Source organism: Dichotomopilus funicola (assembly GCF_033296635.1).
Source record: "Dichotomopilus funicola strain CBS 141.50 unplaced genomic scaffold C8A04scaffold_20, whole genome shotgun sequence".
Classification (NCBI taxonomy): domain Eukaryota; kingdom Fungi; phylum Ascomycota; class Sordariomycetes; order Sordariales; family Chaetomiaceae; genus Dichotomopilus; species Dichotomopilus funicola.
The window spans coordinates 213,711-231,754 of NW_026944041.1; the positions used below are offsets into that span (position 1 = coordinate 213,711).

The 18,044-nt window shown below is 52.7% G+C and overlaps 7 protein-coding genes across 7 annotated transcripts; 4 read left to right on the top strand and 3 right to left on the bottom strand.

The window, feature by feature from the left end:
- Nucleotides 1-468: 468 nt before the first annotated feature.
- C8A04DRAFT_27373 (uncharacterized protein) lies at nucleotides 469-1,246 on the bottom strand (the record flags this gene model as incomplete). The annotated part of the gene is made up of 3 exons (XM_062780272.1): nucleotides 469-772; nucleotides 835-1,165; nucleotides 1,243-1,246. The coding sequence occupies 3 exons, from the start codon at nucleotides 1,244-1,246 to the stop codon at nucleotides 469-471; spliced, it is 639 nt and encodes a 212-aa protein (XP_062638246.1).
- A 6,095-nt stretch (nucleotides 1,247-7,341) lies between these two features.
- On the top strand, nucleotides 7,342-7,639 carry C8A04DRAFT_27374 (uncharacterized protein; the record flags this gene model as incomplete). Its single annotated transcript, XM_062780273.1, has 2 exons — nucleotides 7,342-7,372; nucleotides 7,425-7,639. The coding sequence occupies 2 exons, from the start codon at nucleotides 7,342-7,344 to the stop codon at nucleotides 7,637-7,639; spliced, it is 246 nt and encodes an 81-aa protein (XP_062638247.1).
- Nucleotides 7,640-7,912: 273 nt separating this feature from the next.
- C8A04DRAFT_11106 (uncharacterized protein) lies at nucleotides 7,913-9,318 on the bottom strand (the record flags this gene model as incomplete). Its single annotated transcript, XM_062776838.1, has 3 exons — nucleotides 7,913-8,141; nucleotides 8,202-9,160; nucleotides 9,253-9,318. The coding sequence occupies 3 exons, from the start codon at nucleotides 9,316-9,318 to the stop codon at nucleotides 7,913-7,915; spliced, it is 1,254 nt and encodes a 417-aa protein (XP_062638248.1).
- A 1,074-nt stretch (nucleotides 9,319-10,392) lies between these two features.
- Nucleotides 10,393-11,193, top strand: C8A04DRAFT_27376 (uncharacterized protein; the record flags this gene model as incomplete). Its single annotated transcript, XM_062780274.1, has 1 exon — nucleotides 10,393-11,193. The coding sequence occupies one exon, from the start codon at nucleotides 10,393-10,395 to the stop codon at nucleotides 11,191-11,193; it is 801 nt and encodes a 266-aa protein (XP_062638249.1).
- Nucleotides 11,194-12,705: 1,512 nt separating this feature from the next.
- On the top strand, nucleotides 12,706-13,653 carry C8A04DRAFT_11100 (uncharacterized protein; the record flags this gene model as incomplete). The annotated part of the gene is made up of 2 exons (XM_062776835.1): nucleotides 12,706-12,759; nucleotides 12,808-13,653. 2 exons carry the CDS (start codon nucleotides 12,706-12,708, stop codon nucleotides 13,651-13,653), a joined length of 900 nt encoding a protein of 299 aa, XP_062638250.1.
- A 753-nt stretch (nucleotides 13,654-14,406) lies between these two features.
- On the top strand, nucleotides 14,407-15,944 carry C8A04DRAFT_36242 (uncharacterized protein; the record flags this gene model as incomplete). Its single annotated transcript, XM_062783454.1, has 3 exons — nucleotides 14,407-14,479; nucleotides 14,580-15,526; nucleotides 15,612-15,944. 3 exons carry the CDS (start codon nucleotides 14,407-14,409, stop codon nucleotides 15,942-15,944), a joined length of 1,353 nt encoding a protein of 450 aa, XP_062638251.1.
- A 357-nt stretch (nucleotides 15,945-16,301) lies between these two features.
- On the bottom strand, nucleotides 16,302-17,321 carry C8A04DRAFT_11135 (uncharacterized protein; the record flags this gene model as incomplete). Its single annotated transcript, XM_062776849.1, has 4 exons — nucleotides 16,302-16,379; nucleotides 16,443-17,097; nucleotides 17,177-17,237; nucleotides 17,288-17,321. 4 exons carry the CDS (start codon nucleotides 17,319-17,321, stop codon nucleotides 16,302-16,304), a joined length of 828 nt encoding a protein of 275 aa, XP_062638252.1.
- Nucleotides 17,322-18,044: the final 723 nt, after the last annotated feature.

Genomic DNA, 18,044 nt, shown 5'->3' on the forward strand with positions numbered 1-18,044 from the left:
TGTAAAAATGCAAGAAAAACTATGGGAGTATAAAGGGTTGATATGAACCTTCCACGCCAACCATCAACTGCCGCTCTGTTCCCATCGACTGGGACGATTGGTAAAAAACGTCCACCAAGAACGCCTGGTCCTGAACGCCAAATGCAAGAAAATATCATGTCGTGCCGCCCCTCCACCGGTCTGTTTTGAGCCCCCAAACCGCCCATTCCGAAAAGAAAAAAAAAATGCCAAAAGGAAAAAGTAATCCAAGCTGATTACAAAGAGTCCCGTAAACGTGCAATCACGCGTTGGTACGCAGGCCGCGCAGCAGGCATGGTCGGAAAGAGCGAGTGTTTAAGCCTGCTTGGCCATCAAGTTCCACCTTTAGACTGTGAACAAGAAAAAAGGTATTTACGGCGGGTTGTGTGGAATCCGTTCCTGATGTGTTGTCTTCTCCCCGAGATGGTGTCGTTTGTGTGGAAGCCCCATTTACGTACGGTCCCCTAGCGTCCACTTCTTTTTCTTCGATGACTTCTCACCGTACACTCCGGCGGAGCTGATCGGGGCCGGGTCGAACATCCCCGGCCCAGGGACATGAACCGAGCCTTGGCTACTAGCGTTCGGCACAACTCGTCCTGATTCCGTCGTGTGTGCAAGGTTCGAGCCGAGGGCGTATACCCGATCCTTTTTGCGAATGTAACGTCGACGCCAAATGCAAGCGCCTACCCAAATACCGATGATGGCGACAACCATGATAACGAGGAAAATGACCCATTGGTAGTGGCTCCCAAGCCTTTTCCAAGTATGTTGGTTAGTAAAGTCGCCTTTCCAGAGTTCAAACAAAGATTTCCATACCATGTCTGATTGCCACCATTGTTTCCTGGGCGTGATGTTGAAGATGCGGTAGACGTCGGGTCCGCCCCATTTCCTCCTGCGACACCGTTGCAAAAGCTAGTAAACCAGCCTTGGATACTGCTCAAATCATTCGCCTGGCATGCGCCGTCGCATACCCCAGACGTTCCAGTTTTGAACGGAGCGAGTAGTGGATTGTTGCAAAAGCAGCTGTCGTACGTGTCTGCGTTGGCCGTTGGCGCTGCTGGTGGCACACAGGCCCCGTTGACGTCGTACAAATGGCCGCAAGCTGTCACGCACGTCGGTAACGCTGAAATTGGGAAAATTGTTGTCTCTGTGACAGCGTTAGCCAGCTCGGGCCGCCACTCGGTGAATGGAAAATCCGCTCCTTGCAGCACGGGGACTACATACCCATTATGCAGATACCGTCGGGCCGCGGCGCGGCTAGTGTCGCAACTCCAAAGCGAGAAGTGGAAGAAAACCCTCACGAAGGGCAAATGGACACCCCCGAAATCAAGAGCGTCGATTGGCACTGGCGTGGTTGGCGAGCGCCTGGTTGAAACAAATGGGCCAAAAAGAATGACGACACAGCCACCGGATGAGGCTACCGGAATGGTCGGAGCGCAAAAGTTCGGACGAACGACTGTTGTACCTGCACCTAATCCTCAGATTGTCAAAGGCCGCAAGATCACGGCTCCGCAAAAGTATCCCCCTCCCCTTTTCGGTGAATCGTTCGTGTCGGCGATTCCAAATCGGAACGGTCGATTGACTCTCGTATTCTCCTTCCGATCTCCCGTCACTTTCTTCGCCCAAATCGCGACGCCGAATCTCTATTCAATAGGGTCGTGGATGAAAGCCTCGTGAGGTGAAGCCCGTGGGATGTGGTTCCGGTTGAAGCTTTCGAAGCGTCTGTCCAGCGCAAATCGGATTCTAAGCGAGCGGAAGGGCGCCCTGGCCGGTCTCTAACGTTTTTGTGGTCCTCAGCTAGCTCGGCGTCCTTCGTTTCAAAGATATTAGTCGCTAATCACGCAGTTGTCGACGGGGTTCGTTTTCAAGGTTGTGGTGGAGAGGCGAGGAGAACGATCCGTAAATCGGAAGGGGAAACCAAAAACAACGGGAGAGTGACGACAGAGCGGGAGAAACGGTGTTGGGGATGTTGGCAGCACTTGGCCAGCACAAAGACGGCCAGACTTGTGCAAGTGGCCAGCGGCGCTTCGGCTGAGTGAGACCTCGCGGCCCCTCCAAAGCCACAACCAAGGCCGCCAAGCAGGGGATCGAACTTGCTGCCAAGCCATATTGGGTGTCCGGCCCAGACCATTGAAGCACAGACTCCGGGAGGGCAAATCGCTTGTGATTGGTGGGCGGACGCTCCGGAACTCGTATGTTTGATGCGCCAATAATCCATGATTGCGCTTGCTGTTGTGTTGCTGGGCGGAGGCCGCCTGGCCATTTTCCATTCCAGTAACGGAAAGAGAACAAAGGGCTCCCCGAGCGCCTGCTGTCTTGAGCTTGGGGGCTCGTTGCCAATCGATCCCTTCCATCCACAGTACGGATTTTCTAAACTGGGGCAGCCGCGAGCCGGACCTTCCACGGCCGCGGATCAGCGGCCAACAGCGGCTGCTCCTTCCATTCCCGGCGGGTTTTCCAAGAAACCAGGCACCGTTCGGTGCTTGAGGTTTATCCCCACATTTATCTAGCAATCTCGCCAATCACTTGCGCCGCGTGGCATGCGAAATACGACTTTGCCCACCCTCCAGATGGCCCCGCTGCATGAAATACGCAGTCTTTTTGGCGCTGTCGCAAGATTGCTTCTTTGACGGTCCACCCTGCAAGGGCATCTTGGTTCCATCGATCCCCTTGCATGACTGTTTCGACCTGGGTGTTTTGAAGCGGAAGCTGCGGTCGAAAGTCCTGTCTTTCTCCCGTGCGAAATCCCGATCGCTAGCACTCACGAAGGTAGACATTCAATTCTTTAGCGAGTCTCCGGCAGTAACGTGATATCGATCCAACCCAGTGTACTTCGTATCATGTCGCTGCTTCGGGAAGTGTCTGTGGCACGCACAAAACAAAAGTATACCACCCAAATCTCGCCAGGTGAACAAACGGGGAGAATGAAGGGGAAATTGGAATGTTGTTCGAAATATTCGATGTTCTACTTCGTATCACCATCATCAAAATGAATAAGGCCGCTTCTGTTGTACCCGTCTCAAATTCTCAACCCCGTGGCTCTGTGTCGGTTCGATCCGGGCTGGAAAGACACGACACCATAGTTTTCCAATAATCTCAAGATAGTTTTGTTGTAGTCGTGGCATCATGATAAATAGTCATACGAGGTGTCGTATGAACACGTAGTGGCCATAACGGCTTTGCACTTGCTGGGCCAGGCTATTACAAATATCCTCCTTCGATTGCGGCTCACAATCCAACCGTTCGCGTAGCCTAGCATGTGAACTGGGCCATGAATGACCGCCCCCCCACGCCTTGAATCACGAAGGTGGCTCCCAGTCACGATTCAACGCCAACAGCATCATAATATAGCTCGAAATCGGGACGCCCTCGTGGCCATGGCTAATACTATTGCTGAAATCTCACACTTTTATACAATATAACTATTATATACGGAAACTGTTTGAACCTAATTTTGTAACGAGTTGCAACTTGCAACTCTCGAATTTAAGTTCCACCACGACGTATGGAAATTATGGGGTTTTTCTGTGTTCTATTTTATCATACTGTGCTTATATTATTCTTCTATTGTCTTAATTGTTCTCTTCCTCTGTTTTCTTATTACGTCGCTTTACCCTCCCTCTTTTGGCCACATCCCTAGGTCTGTCCCCTGACGTTTTGATATCTTCTGTTTCCCAAAGACTCAGGTTTGTCAGCCCCTAGCTCTGTTAACTTGAGCAGAGCAGCCCCCCGGGGAACAAAGGAACTAGATGAGCGATGAGAAAGCTGCGTACGGTGAACAAATTACGTTTTGGACATCCTTTCCAGGAGCATGGTAGAGGTGATAAACATAAATTTTTAATGACAACACTTGTGATCAACCCAACCGGCCCATGCGACCTCACAGTTCTTGATCCGACCCCTTGAGGGATTTTCGCCTTCACGGAATCATCGGTCCCTTGTAAAACCGCGCATAAGCGTGGAGGAAGCCGGTATGTAGACCGGTAAGCCAGACAATGGTTCACGAAGAAGGACCGCAATTGGAACTGGACTAGGACGTTATTTAGCCCACTCACAACCGGTCACATGGATGAGATCGCATGCGAATATTCTATCCAATGTTCGCCGTCGAGATGAACAAGTGCCAGACTATTGGAGCGTGGGCCGTTGACACCGCTAATTCACAGCTTCACCGGTGAAGAAGGCGTGGGGGTCAGGTCAGAGGGCTCTCGAATGTATGTGCTACCAACAACCTTCATCGGCTAGCTTTTTCGCGGGAATGAATGCAGTACGTACGTATGCGGCAACATTTCCAACGGCGAATGATATGCTTGCCATCCCGAGGCATCCTGCGGTCGAGGATACATTCTAATTACTTGTTCTGGAGAAAAGTTGATCAAGTGTTTCACGTTGACTTGACTGTTGCGCAAGCCTCAAGCCATTGTCTAGGGTTGAAGCTTGTCTAGAAATTCAGCCACGGAACTGTTCGGCGCTCGAAGGGTTTCAACTAAAGGGATGTTTTCAATATTAAAGGTTCATGATACTCCGTGATAACCACACGTGAGCCAAACAGGTAGGTAGCAACCCTAGTCACTGTTCCACAGCCTTGTCGGCATCGGTTCCGCGGCTCAGCTGTTGCTTTCAACTGCACACACGACATCAAGTACTTACCATAAGCTCGCCCACAACGCCCCCATCTACCTATCAAGTTGCTTGTCAAGCAGCCTATCAAGCCGAGCCCGGCTACTCTTACCCACACTAGATCGGCAATTCTGTCGCCTCACCATTCCCGTCAAGGATTTTTCTACGGGCGGTTTCATATGATGCATGGCATCAAACACCTTGATAAGCAGGCCCGCAGGTCAACATGTGGTTTACCACCACCCAGATCCCTGGGCACACCGTTCCCGGATAATTAAATAGTGTTGCGTGACCACCCTTGTTCCCCCGACTTCGAGAAAATCCCACCCGGCTTCCTTCACCCCCGTGCAAAATACCGGCAGCGTACCGGTGACCGGCTCCAGTCATGCGGTCCCGTTTGGACTCGCACGGCATTCTCAGGTGGCTCCGGCGGGATCGACCACACACACACACACACGGGGTGTGGAAGGCAAGTCGCCTTACCGCGAGGTCGGGCCCGAGCCGATCAGCAGCTCGGACGCCTTCAATGCCAAGATGAGGCAACGGTCGGGCCAGTTGACTGACAGCATTCTCGAAAGGAACCGGCCGGGGTAGAGTACCCCGTGATGGGCACCTTTCGGCCGAGACAAAAGGGATGTTGGTGCATTGATCTGCCGGCCGAGGGAATCGTCACCCGCCCTCGGTCCTGAGGCTTGCTATAATCGGCGATGAGTGGTTATGCGAGGTGCTTATGGGCATTTCGTCGAACCGGCAAATATCGCGCATCAGCCTGGGTTTCTCCGTCTTAACGAAAGGTCGCAAGATGCTGTGGAACCTGAGCCATATGGGTCGGCGGAATGTAAGACAGCTGTATTATCCCCGTGTTGACGGGTAACTTCACAACCACGCATGGCCTGCGTCTCCAGTTGCCCGGTTGTGCGGTTTCCGGGACTATCCACCGCAGCGGTGTCTCCAAACCGGAACTTTTAACTCAGTACCCGGGATGCAGAACCTAGGCGCATCAGCATGCGAACGCTCACGAGGACAACTAGTTTCTAACGGATGGAATCCCTCGAGGTTAGAGAAGAAAATTATCTTCTTTTTCTGCATTACGGACATTGACATACTTTCTCCTCGTCAAAGATGCCCTCTCAGTAATTAATCATGCGCCATTCAGTAGAGAGTGGGAGACAAGTCAGGGTCCGGTACCCGGTTCGGATAGGGCGAGCGAACCTGGTTGTCTGTCTGCCCGGGAATCCTTACCCCCATGGATCGTGACCACAGCCAGAATTCCCGACATTTGTTGATGTGGTAGAGACCGGACCACACAGCAGGGTGTCTTTCACCTATAATCAATCCTTGCCACGTGAAAGTAATCTGTGTCGCCAAATATGTCATGGCCAATGACCGCAGGCGCCACATTCGGTTGCCATTCCTCGGGTACCCTACTTCAGTCTCCCGTCGAGACTGCAAGAAGAAGAGTGTCATCCGCCGGCTGCTTTTGTCTCGCTTCCGGTGCTGCAAGCTATCCCTGGTGGTCGAAACCTTTTTCTTTCACGCGATCATCCGACCATGTGCATGAACGATTCAGTTATCCTTCCCCATTCCCGGCTTCGGCTAGCAGCCTTGCTTTCGCTCAAGCATGAGCCGTCAAAGCACAAACGCAGCCGGCTGTCAAGAACCGGACCATTCGGATCAAGCATAGGCCATGTGGACGGCCCTCCGCTGTCTCAAGACTGGGTTTGTTTTTGCTGCAGGTCTTAATTCAGGGGTAGCGGGTCACGCCCAATCCTAGAGCTGGGCGCCGGCCAAATGGGATCCCCCGTAATGCAGGTAGCCGATGTGTAAGTTCGGCTTCGCCGCTCGGTTGGAGCATGTCTCTTGGTTCCTGCGGACGTGGGGGGGCGATAAAACCCGTGGTTCCCAGGACGAATCAACACCCCCAATAACTCGGCTTCCGAAGTCGCTGTTGAGCGTACTGTACAACTTAACATATGGCATATCCGTCCCAAGACGGCGAATCGGGTGAAGGTCAGCGCTGAGGACCAGCGGTGAAAACTCTACTCTTATGTGCCTCTCGAATGACGTGGTGATTTGCGCGAGCTGAGTCTGCCATGCCCGGGCTTCTGGGCAGGGAACCCCCTGATGCGGAGGGGGGCTTGGTTATGCTAAACAGTTAGGATTGTCAATGTGAATGCGGGATGACAGTGGTGTCTTGACGAATTCCGCTGGGGGGGTCCCATCGAACGTCGTACAGGAATACCGCCGGGCCAGCCAAGAAATCGACGCTTATTGTGGCGGTGAGCGAACCATGGATTCGAATGTTGGAAGCAATTGGCTTCGTCTAAAGGCTATACGGCGACGTATGCAGTGGTTTTATCTAGCCTGTACTCGTCAACGTTAGTCGGACTATCCGAGACACCCCGGGTGTGACCCTTGGACATTTACCTGAAGGGCATGTGAGCAGCGAAGGCAGTGATGATGTCTCGTGCTTGATGAAGGATGGAGCGCAGAATGGCATCCTATGTCATCCCAATTTGAGGGATATCTTGCCGGTAAGGATCCAACGGGTGGCTATCTCACCCCAAACCTATAAAAAGGGGGAGTTGTGGTGTGTCTTGGACATGAACAACACTACTCCACCTCTCTGATCAAGCTAACCCAAGATTCCTCAAACCTTAGCTTTATCGTTTCGTAGTCATTGGCACCGCTCAAACCTTCACCATGCCCAGCTCGTCGTCCACCGCCTCGTCCTGTAAGCACCGTTCTCCCGAATCAAACAAAGTGAGCCATGCTGAGAATCACAGATCTAGGAAACGGCTCCAAGCCTGAATCGAAAGGCAAGGAGAAGGCCAGCACAAACACGGGCTCAAGCAAGAGCAGCAAAGGCTCGATCGGTTCAATCCTCAGCAAGGACCGGTATGCATCGTCCCTTAGCAACCACACCGGCCTTGAGAGATGGAAAAATGAGTCGGCGAATGATGCCGCTTGGAATCCGTTTGGGGCATCCTCCGGCAGATAGATTTGGTGGTGCGATGAGAATCGATGTCTAGTAGGGCCGCGTTGTATGAGGTTGAGTTAGCAATGGGGAGGATCATGACACGGCAATGACCCTCCCGTTGGTATTCCGTTTGATTGTCAGTTCAGTGCGGATAAGGTCATGATGTATCTGGACCTCAGCGGCCAATAACCCCAGCTCGAGTTAGTCCATGAATAGAGGCGGATCCAAGGTTCAAATTTCATCCAGGAGTTTCACTAAGAAATAAAACAAGGGATCGGAGGCTCCAGCGGAGTTTCAATTTGGTGTATCCGCTGCGAGAACAGAAAGTGGCCACGATAGCCAAGGGGCCCAACTCGGGCCGAGATACTCGGAGATGCGTTTCAGAAGATAAGATCCAGAATCAGCCACGTGCCATAAGCTCCTTGTATAATGAAGAAGGAGTGCCCAGTGCCCCATGATGGCGATAGCTTCGGGTCGTTGTTGGGATAGCAAGTCGGTAAACTTTTGAGGAACAACAGGGGCCCTATTCACCAAATTAGTACTCTTGCGACTGTGTTAACCAGCTAGAATGGCTCAGAATTACCACATGAAGACCATCAGGTACCGCTGATTTCGTGCATCGCCCCCGAGAATGCTGTCGAAGCCGACTTGAAGAGAGGCAATAGCCGCTACACAAGCTTCCTTGGAAGGTGCGTCTAGGTTCGTAGACTCAGCGACGAGACGCTGCAGCTCGTCACAGTGATGTCCCCGGGGTGTTGACTGGGAGATCTCGAGCGCCCATAGAACAAGATGTTTGATGTCGGATTGAAGCAGAAGGTCCCAGGCGGACACAGACATGGCCATAAGACCACGGGATATGGAAAGTAGCTCGAGGAAGCGAGGTAGAAATTCGCCAAAATTTGCATCCCTCCTTGCCAGAAGGTCGGCGAGCAGATGACGGCCAAGGAGGGAACAAAACAACAACAGTGCAGAACAGTTTGTCTGATCGATTTGCGCCTTGGCCGCCGTCTCGTTGTAAATGGAAACAGCCTTAGTCTGTAAGTGTATGGCGGTTTCTAGAAAATAACCGGTTCGTTCGGACTGAAGCGCCGCCTGACGTCGAGCAGATACGGCAAGAATCTGGTGCATCAAGTAAGGGGCTTCGAGACTGCATTTGAACAAAAGTTCTGAGGCAAAGTCGCGCAGCTCAACGTTTAGCTCAGGGGCATGTTCCTCGAATTCGAAGCGGACTAATAACTCCATGTGGGCCATGTTGACTTCGGGGTTGTTCCGGTTTGTATTTGGTGTTAGCGTAGGTTCCCGACCCGAGATGTCCGGGAGAGGGACGCCGGCAACGGGACTCGCGCTAGTCTCGTTACTAGTCGCAATTGCAGCTATAAAAGACGAAGGGGGGTCTGCGGTCGCTTCCTGGGCTGTAACCGGCCCTGGAGTACTTGGTGTTGACCCTGCTGGCGAGAGTGGCGAGCTGGCGGACTGCTGCGGGTAACTGCATTCTCGTTCTGACAAGGTGCAAATGATACACCGAGGTCGCTGTTCATCACACTAAGTACAAGCCATTAACAGTTAAAACAAAGGCCATCTTAACATTATTTCCCCAGCCCCAGTATATTTGATCCCAGAACAGTGAAACAAACCTTGACATGTCGTCTTTTGCATTCGAGGCAGCCAGCCCGGGATTTTTTATGACTCCTCCGGAGCATTCTCGTAAGATTATAGACTTGATTGTTGTTCAACTGGGTGTAATGAGGTTATGAATTTTGAGTTATACTGAAAGAGAAGAGACTGAAAGTCCGAGACCGAAACAGGCTGAAAGTTGGGGGTGGTTCCCAATATGGACACCCACGTCCCAGGTTAGGAGGCTGTGGGGAGGACACCCGCACTGTGGGTCAAATACTAGTATTCCCCGTGTTCGGTTTCGCTTAAACTACCACCAAACACACACAGTGTGTACCCTAACCCTGCATTTCCTGTCACCTCAGTGCTCAGGTCGGCCTAGCATTACCGACCCTGGGGGGTTTGCTGTGTATGACACAGGTATTTAATACTTAGCAAAAGATTGAGGAATTCCCATATAGATACCTAGATAAAATTACTATACGCTGCCCGCCAAGAGAGTAATTAGTACACCGCTAACTAAACTCCTTAGCCTTTAACGGGCGCACTGCCGTGACTGCCCGTGAACGAGTAAAGTCATCATCAAAGATTTTGAGCTTCCTCGGTAGAGTTCAAGTCTGTTGGGAATATCTGTATCTCAAACCGACCATTATGAAGACCATCCTGGTCCTCGTGAAGTACTTATTTCAAACAATACCGGTATGATTTAGAGTTACCTTTGAATGGGTGCTTCAATGAGTACCTTAGACTAGGTACACTGGATACTTTTGTTTCTAATTATCTCGAGTTCCTATTTCGCCAGAACAAGACTTCCGCTGGTAGAAAGCTGATCTCCTTTGATATCAAACTACATAAGTGGATAAGCTGAGATGCAAAGGTGCCCGCACTATAATACTCCTAAATTGGGCTTACCACTCAGCTTGTAACAGCGAAGCTTTTGTGACAAAAGAAGTCTCAAACATAGAATGTGTCCTTATATAATGACCCAGGGTTTTAAAGCCTGGCTTTCCTTCTCTCCCATCCCCCTCTAATTCGGACTCATTACCCTATCACCCTCTCATCCCATTGAGCCATCGACCCCAGCCATCCATGAGAGCCAGCAACGACCACATGTCGAACACCACAGCCGAGCCAAGACCCCAGCCTAGCTATTTCTGGGAATGCCTCGTCACATCGATCTCCCACGCCCCAAAGGCGAATCGCCGGTGAATCTGTATTTCATTGACCCTTCATGCGATGAGGAAGCTGGCGGAGATTTTGAAGCGCTCTATCTCCTCGAAGCCCGCCGCTGGGCTAGACGAGCTTTCGAACGCCTCCGAAGCGACACAGATGAAGACTTTGCCCGCGTTTTTAACGTCATTTTCAAAACGCCCAAGAACGGCACCAGACGCTACCCCATGTCCAAAAGATGGCGGAAATGGTTTGGTAGCTACGATAAACGCTCAGAAAATTCAGTCAATCACGTTCTTCGTGTCTTTCACGACTCCGCTTACAACTGGGCTCGTACCGACAAGCGAGAAAAAGCTGACGTGCGTATCTACGCTGGCGCACGGGGTCTCAGGCGGTGGATGCCTCTGCCCAAGGGGCGTATGTACGACAGCGAAAATGGAATTGTCACAGACGACGAAGTCTCAAGAAGTTGCTACGGGTGGTGCGCAAGTCGTCCTTACCAGGCCCCCGAGTACAAAGATGAAAAGGAGCACCGTAGCGTCATCGACATCTGCCCGCCCTCGTGGAAACCAAGCGCAACCTTGTCCACACACAGTATCGTACTCTCCGCCTTTGATACGGCCCTCCTCCAATGCAATAACCAAGGTACCATTAACCAGGCCATTAACCCTCTCAATGTCCACAAGCTATCATTCAATCTGGTTCCCATGACCATCCTCCACGAATTTTTGCACGCACACCCTTACCTCCTCGATGATAGTTATTCCCCCGAAAATGGTACCGGCGGCTAGAAGTCCGTCATGTGTAGTTGGAAGGGAGAGGCCGCCGTGTGTGCGGAGCCGTTAGCGATGTTAGCACTATTCGCAGTCCTGGCAGACATTCGACCCGATGGTATGGAGGCTGGAGGATTTACCTTGAGCAGGGATTAGGACTCCATCCCCGGGGCGCTGGATCATATGCACCCGTATCTCGATGAGGGTAAGGGGGGGAGAAAGAAGAAGGACGCCGGCGAGGGGGACAAATGGGCTCTCGACCCGCCATTCCGGCCACGGAACGCCGCTATCGAGGGTATACTAAAATTTTACCTGGATATCACCAACTGACAAGGAAAAGGTCCAAGGAAGAAATGATGCGGCGTAAGCCATGTGAAGAACATTGTATTTGGTATTATCGGGAGAATGTTGGGTTGTGTTACGTTCTGGGGCACATGGCCTCTCATTCAGACGCAGAACAGTTAAGGCAGGGGAGGGTATGAGGATAATTTCATTTTGTCGTTTTACATACCTCCCTAAGGTACCTATTTAGACTACACTACCTAGCGGAGACCTCCAGAAATGCCTATCTTACTCACTACCAATCTAAAGACCAAGTGAATTACACGGGCAGGTAATTAGTGATCAAACAGGCCTTTGGTCAACTAATGCAGTGGTATTATGAATCGTGGATCTCTCGCAACAAAATTATCACCCGCGGCAAGACAGCAGAGGGATAGATAAGCGTCTAGTTTACTTAACTAATCATTTTCTCTCATAAGAACTTAGATGATGCACAGTGACGGGCCAAGAACTGCGAGTTTCACCGAGGCTTGACGTGTAAGTGACCCTAACCCTGACGACATTGCCAGCTCTGCTTTCTGATAACTTATGGATCTCGCCAAATGAGTTGAAACAAGATTGGCATCGTTGAACCGTACCGATGAATGGCGTCACCTCCGATCTCAATGTCTGTTCTGGGCCAAAATGAGTTTTCATGGGTTGCGAATGCCCGCTCGATGACCTGCGAGGAAATCTTCGTCATTGCTTCCTCGTTTCTTACACTGACGTTACATTTCGGAAAACAACAATGACGACATCTTCGTACAAACGTGCCGTCACCGCAATTGTCACGGGGTAATTATTTTGCTGGAATTTGTTTCTGGTTATTTTGGGCAAAGATTGTCTCAATAAATGGACTCGAGGAGTTGGCCCCAGAAATTGGTTTGACGGGGGTACCCTTGTCATTATTACTTGCCCCTCGGTCGAGGCGTGCTGTCTGTCCCGTCCATCGCCCTCTCCAAACTAAACAAACACTACACTACCACTAGGCGCGATCAGTTTGCTTCTCACTGTCGTGTCGGATTTACCATCAAGGAACCTCAGTTTCTCAATTTTATCGTTCACGAAATAGCCTCAAGGGAAATATCGCAGACACAAAGTTCTAAAGACGCGCTCCACACGCGTGACGCTTCAGCATTCCGTTTACAATGACTCCTCAGGTCTGTATAAGCCGCGCCCTTCTTTCGCCTCGCCAAAAACCAACAATAAATGCATGATGGGCGTACTGCCCTGGGGGCCTTGCCCAATGCCATCAACTCGCCAGTCAAACGAGATTCCGGTAACAACCCCACAAAGCTCAGTGGCCAAGAGAACGGTCTTCCCGCAGCCAAACAGTCAGCGAGCGCAAGCAAGAAGCGCAAGTCCACTGAGAGCCATACGCCTATTCCCCTGCCCTCCATGAACAACTCTACGGGCCCGGCCGATGTTCCTGCAGAGGATGAGGACTGTGATCAACTCCGCAGCAGGATTAATAATTTCTTCGTGGCTAGCGGCATGACCAAGACTGCATTTGCGCGTGAGTTGGGCATCGGCGTGTCGTCCCTGAGCACCTTCCTCGCGAAGGAGGGCCTGCACAACGGCGCCGGGTCAGTCGCCTATCGCTCCGCGCGAGACTATTTCCACAAACGCGGGCTTTCCGAGGCCGTGGCCGCCCCCAGTGCCAAGAAGGCCAAGACCAGCAACAACAGCAAGAACTCCTCGGGTCCCAGTAGTGCCGCTGCACCGTTCTCCAAAGGCAGCAGCACAGCAGTCAAAGTGGCGGCGGCTCAAGCCTACGATGTCAGCAACGTCTACATGGATGGCCAGGAGGACGACGACGTGCCCGTCTTTGACACCTGTGACGAAATTCGGCGCAAGATCAAGGCACATCTCAAGCGGCCTGGTGTCACACAAGCCCAGCTTTACCGGGAAATCTACGGGCAGCTTTATGGGCCCTCCCGGCCGGATAAGCCCTTCGCGGGTGGGCAGATGGCAAACTTCCTCAAGGCGAAGGGCCCGGCGGCGGGCGCCAAGTTGCCACTTTTTTACGGCGCCTATGTGTATTTTGAGAAATTGCGGGTGAAGGAAGGCAAGCCTAAGTCAAAACATCGGCTGGGCATGGAAGAGGAGTGGGGCCGTAATGGCATGGAGCTGTCGTATGATCAGCGGACTCCGTAAGTTGAATTTGTCGCTTCCCATCTACCTTTGCCCCGGATCCCATCTCTCACTCTCCTTGTTTTGTGCTTGAGATCTGACAGTTTTTGGCACAGGCTTATCTGCCTTCGCGGCGAGAAACCACATGTGAGCAAGTACGGGAAGTTGTCGATTTTCTAGGATAGGTCGGTGGTTTACTTCAACAATCTTTTAAGTCTAGGTGTTTCATTAAGTCACTATCAACCAAGTATCGCTTTCTTAATAACTAGAATCGCGAGCCATTGCGCCGGATGAGATCATCTCGGCTTGTTGCCTTATTATTCTTTCAGGACATTGATGTGTTCCAACATGGTTCTGATGCCATCAAGACAAAGACCTAGGTACATACACTGCCTTCTGTACCGATAGCTGCGTGCGGGTGGGACCGAGTCCACCCGCTCCAGCACAATAATCTTCTCATATTGTGGATTTCAATAAATCAATAAAGTTAGCTTGTATTCATAGTGTAGTCTCGCACCTACTCCAGGTTGTCGTTGGTGTGCATGTTCGGCTGCTGTCCCTTTTGACTTGAGGCAGCGGACGTTGACTGGGGTTGGCTCTTATCCCTGCTGTAGCGCCGAAATAACAGGTCTTGGCAATCGCAAAGGCCCTGTCAATGCTGTCCCAAAACTTCCAGCGTGTCACTTCAGAAAAGTTTTGGTGCCGGACACAACACCACACCGTTTGTGTCGACCAAAAACTGCGACGACGGCTCTTCGCGCATGCGATTATGCTATCATGAAGTTTTCGGCAATCTCTGTTGGCCTGTTGGCCCTCCTCACGCCCTTGACAGCAGCCTGGTCCAAAGAAGGTAAAGTTGTCCACCCTGGCTTCCTGTTTGTTTGGACAGAAGAATCCTTGCTGCCACTACGATGTGAATTCGTCCAAGCTAATGAGAGATTTCTCCCCAGACCGCGAGATCTTCCGCGTCCGCGATGAGTTGATGACCCATGAGGGCCCAGATGTTACCTTCTACGATTTCCTCGACATCGGTCGATCCGCAAGCCACGATGACATCAATAAGGCCTACAAGAAAAAGTCACGCCAGCTGCACCCGGACAAGGTCCGCCAACAGCTGACGGCTGAGCGCACGAAAGCCCAGAAAGAACAGAAAAAGAAGGGTGGGAAAGCTGGCGGCGTACAGGTGCCCAAGAAGCCGACGGCCGCCGAGCTCAAGACGGCCGTGAAGCGCGCCTCGGAACGCCAAGCGCGCCTCTCCATCGTCGCCGACGTCCTGCGCGGGCCAGGTCGCGATCGTTACGACTACTTCTTGTCCAATGGATTCCCCACATGGAAAGGCACTGAGTACTACTACAACCGCTACCGCCCCGGCCTGGGCACCGCTATTTTTGGCGTGTTCCTTTTCGCCGGCGGCGCCGCTCACTACATTGCCTTGTACATGAGCTGGAAGCGCCAACGTGAGTTCGTCGAACGCTACATCAAGTTTGCCCGCCACGCCGCGTGGGGCGAGAACCTCGGCATCGACGTCCCTGGGGTGGATGGCCAGACTGCGGCCGCCCCGGCTCCACCTCCTCCGCAGCAACAGCAGATGTACCAGGACGAAGAGGGTCGTGCCGTGCCCATGAACCGTAAGATGCGCCGAATGCAGGAACGTGACGCGAAGAAGGAGTCCCAGGGTAGCGGTGGCGGCAATGTGCGGAAGCTTCGTCGCGGACGTACATCACCAGCCGCGTCCGGGTCCGCAACGCCCCAACCACAGACTCAGGGTAGCGGGCCGACGGGCACGAAGAAGCGGGTCGTTGCTGAGAACGGCAAGATCCTGGTTGTCGATTCACTTGGAGACGTCTACCTGGAGCAGGAGGACGAGGAGGGTAATGTGGCCGAGTTCCTTCTTGATGTGAGTTCTCAACCCCCTGACTGGGAATTTTCTTACCCCCCTAACTCCCCAAAAGAGAAGCAATTGACTCACATGACTTCCACAGCCTAACGAGCTTACCCGTCCCACCGTCTACGACACGGCCATCGTGCGCCTTCCCCTTTGGGCCTACCATCTTGCGATCGGTCGCTTCCTCTCAAAGCGCAATGGCGATTCCGGTGAAGACGTAGAGTACGACGTCAATGAGGTCACTGAGCTCGAGCACCAAGATAACGACAACACTGACTCGGAGCCTGGTAAGGCCACGCCCAGCAGTGGGTCAGCCGATGACTTTGAGTTGCTTGAGAAGTCGGTGGACGAGCTTGGTCAGGCCAAGACGAGCGGTACGCAGAAGCAGGGTGGTGGCAAGGCGAGCAAGAGGAAGAACAAGAGGAAGTGATCTCTGAGGTGTATGATGAGGTGGTCCGGGCGCTGGGGTGCTGGGGTGTTGGCGCAGGTTAGGTATTTATTTAGGAAACGGCCGTATGAGATGATTGTAGATATTATGGCGGGCTTAGGTTTATCGATAGACTGGACGGGCCTTGCTTGGTATTATCACTCGATTGTCTTTTTATAACGACAGAAAAGCGCCCTATTTTCCCTTTGTAGTGTTCAAGTGCGCAGTTAACTGTCATTGTTTAAGAGAATCGAGATCGCCGTCTGACATGACCACCTTAATTCTTATTTAAATCAACCCAAATCCCATTAACCCAAGCCACCAACGCCTCTACCCCTCGAGCATACCCCTATTCTATTTTCAAACTCCAACCGCATGGCTCAGCACCCTAGCAGCCAGCTGACTGAGAAGCCTTGCCCGGTCACTTTGCGGCAGTTCCTATCCCCAAGGTTAGTGACTAATCCTCTCTTACAACTACCCATCGGAGGTCATGAGCCTTACCTGAAACACAGCATAAACACTCTTTCCCTTCGCATCCCTCACCGCGCCGAGCCGATTCCCAGCGACAGCACCCGCCACGAGACCTGGTACATTGGCTACGATAAACCCCAACGCACCACCGCTTAGCCCGCCCAGCAGGCCCCAAAACTTGCCTGTAGCGCCCCCACCGGGCCCTTCCTCGGCCATCCCCTCCTCACGCAGCATCTCTTCAAACACATCTGCGAACTGCGCATCCTCAGTCCGCGCCCGCTCCCGCTGCTGCTCTTCCTGATCCTGCGCGCCGTGTTGCTGCTGCTGGTTGGCGTTGGTGAAGAAGTCCCACGCCCACGAGAATGGCATCCCGCCGGGCATCCCGCCACCAGGACCGAACCCGGCGTTCGCCGCCTCAGCGTCGGCTTCTGCGAACGGGTCACCGCCGGAGGGGAAGTTGAACCCGCCTGGCATTCTCCCTCCTCCTCCCCCTCCAGAGCTGGGCCGGGCACCAGCGGTACTATCAGCGCTGCCGAAGAGCTTGCGCTGGGCATCGTATTCGCGTCGTCGCGAGGCGTCGGACAAGGTGTAGTAGGCATCGTTGACGAGTTGGAACTTGCGGGTGCGCTGGGCGCGATCGGGGGCGTCGGCGGGAACGCGGTCGGGATGTGTTTTTAGGGCGGCGCTGCAGGCAAGCGATCGTGTTAGTTAGTTCTAAGGGGTGACAAGAGTTGTGGGGAAGTGGTAGGAAGGGATGGGCTTACCGTTTGTAGGCATCGCGGATCTTGGAGGCTGAGGCGTTCTCGGGAACTTCGAGGATCGCGTCTGGGGTTGTTAACGGGGAGTAAGGGCTGGAGGTGACTGGTATTACGTACAGTAATTAGGCGGCCGGCTAGTTTTGGAGGCCATGGTGACGATATGTGGAAGCAGGTGGTGTTATCTCTTGTCGAGTTGTAGTTGTTGTGGGGCAGAGATTAAGGAAAACAGAAACAAAGTGACTTTTATGCGCGCCTCGCCAGCCCGGAGTAAAGCTAGCCTTGAGCCTGCACCTTGCATATCGGCTCTTCCCAGGAAGTTTCCTCCCTAAGGCCATCCGTCCATGTTCTGTACCGCGGGGGTACCAGGGTGACACGTCGACGTCATTTGTGGCGGCCAGTGTGGCTTTGAGCCTTTGTGGCTGGCACCCTTGCGCATCTGGCCCAGTCCCTGCACACCCCTCCATGTGGGTCCAGCAACTTTGGGATCTCCTCCGAATTCATCCATTTTCATCTCATCTTCAGATCCATGGACATTTATTTACACGCTCTCTTCATCGTCGCGGGTCGGGTACTTTCTGTGTCAATACCGTCTTTCCCTCATTCTGTACTTATCCGCCTCGGCGAATACCCATCACCCTTCGTGTCACAGTTTCATTGGGGTGACTCGACCGAACCGACCCATGGCCGCAGGCCTGTTTCAGGGCGCGTGCCGCCGGCCACAGAACGGTGGTGGGCAGCAAAGTGTCAGGTAAAAATGATGCCCAATGGCCGCAAATTGCCCCTTTCGACCCCGGAAAGAGGCACGCTGCCCATGTGGCCGTTGAAGCCTGACAGCTGTTCGAAGCCACCTCCTTCACACTGCCTAATAAGCTCC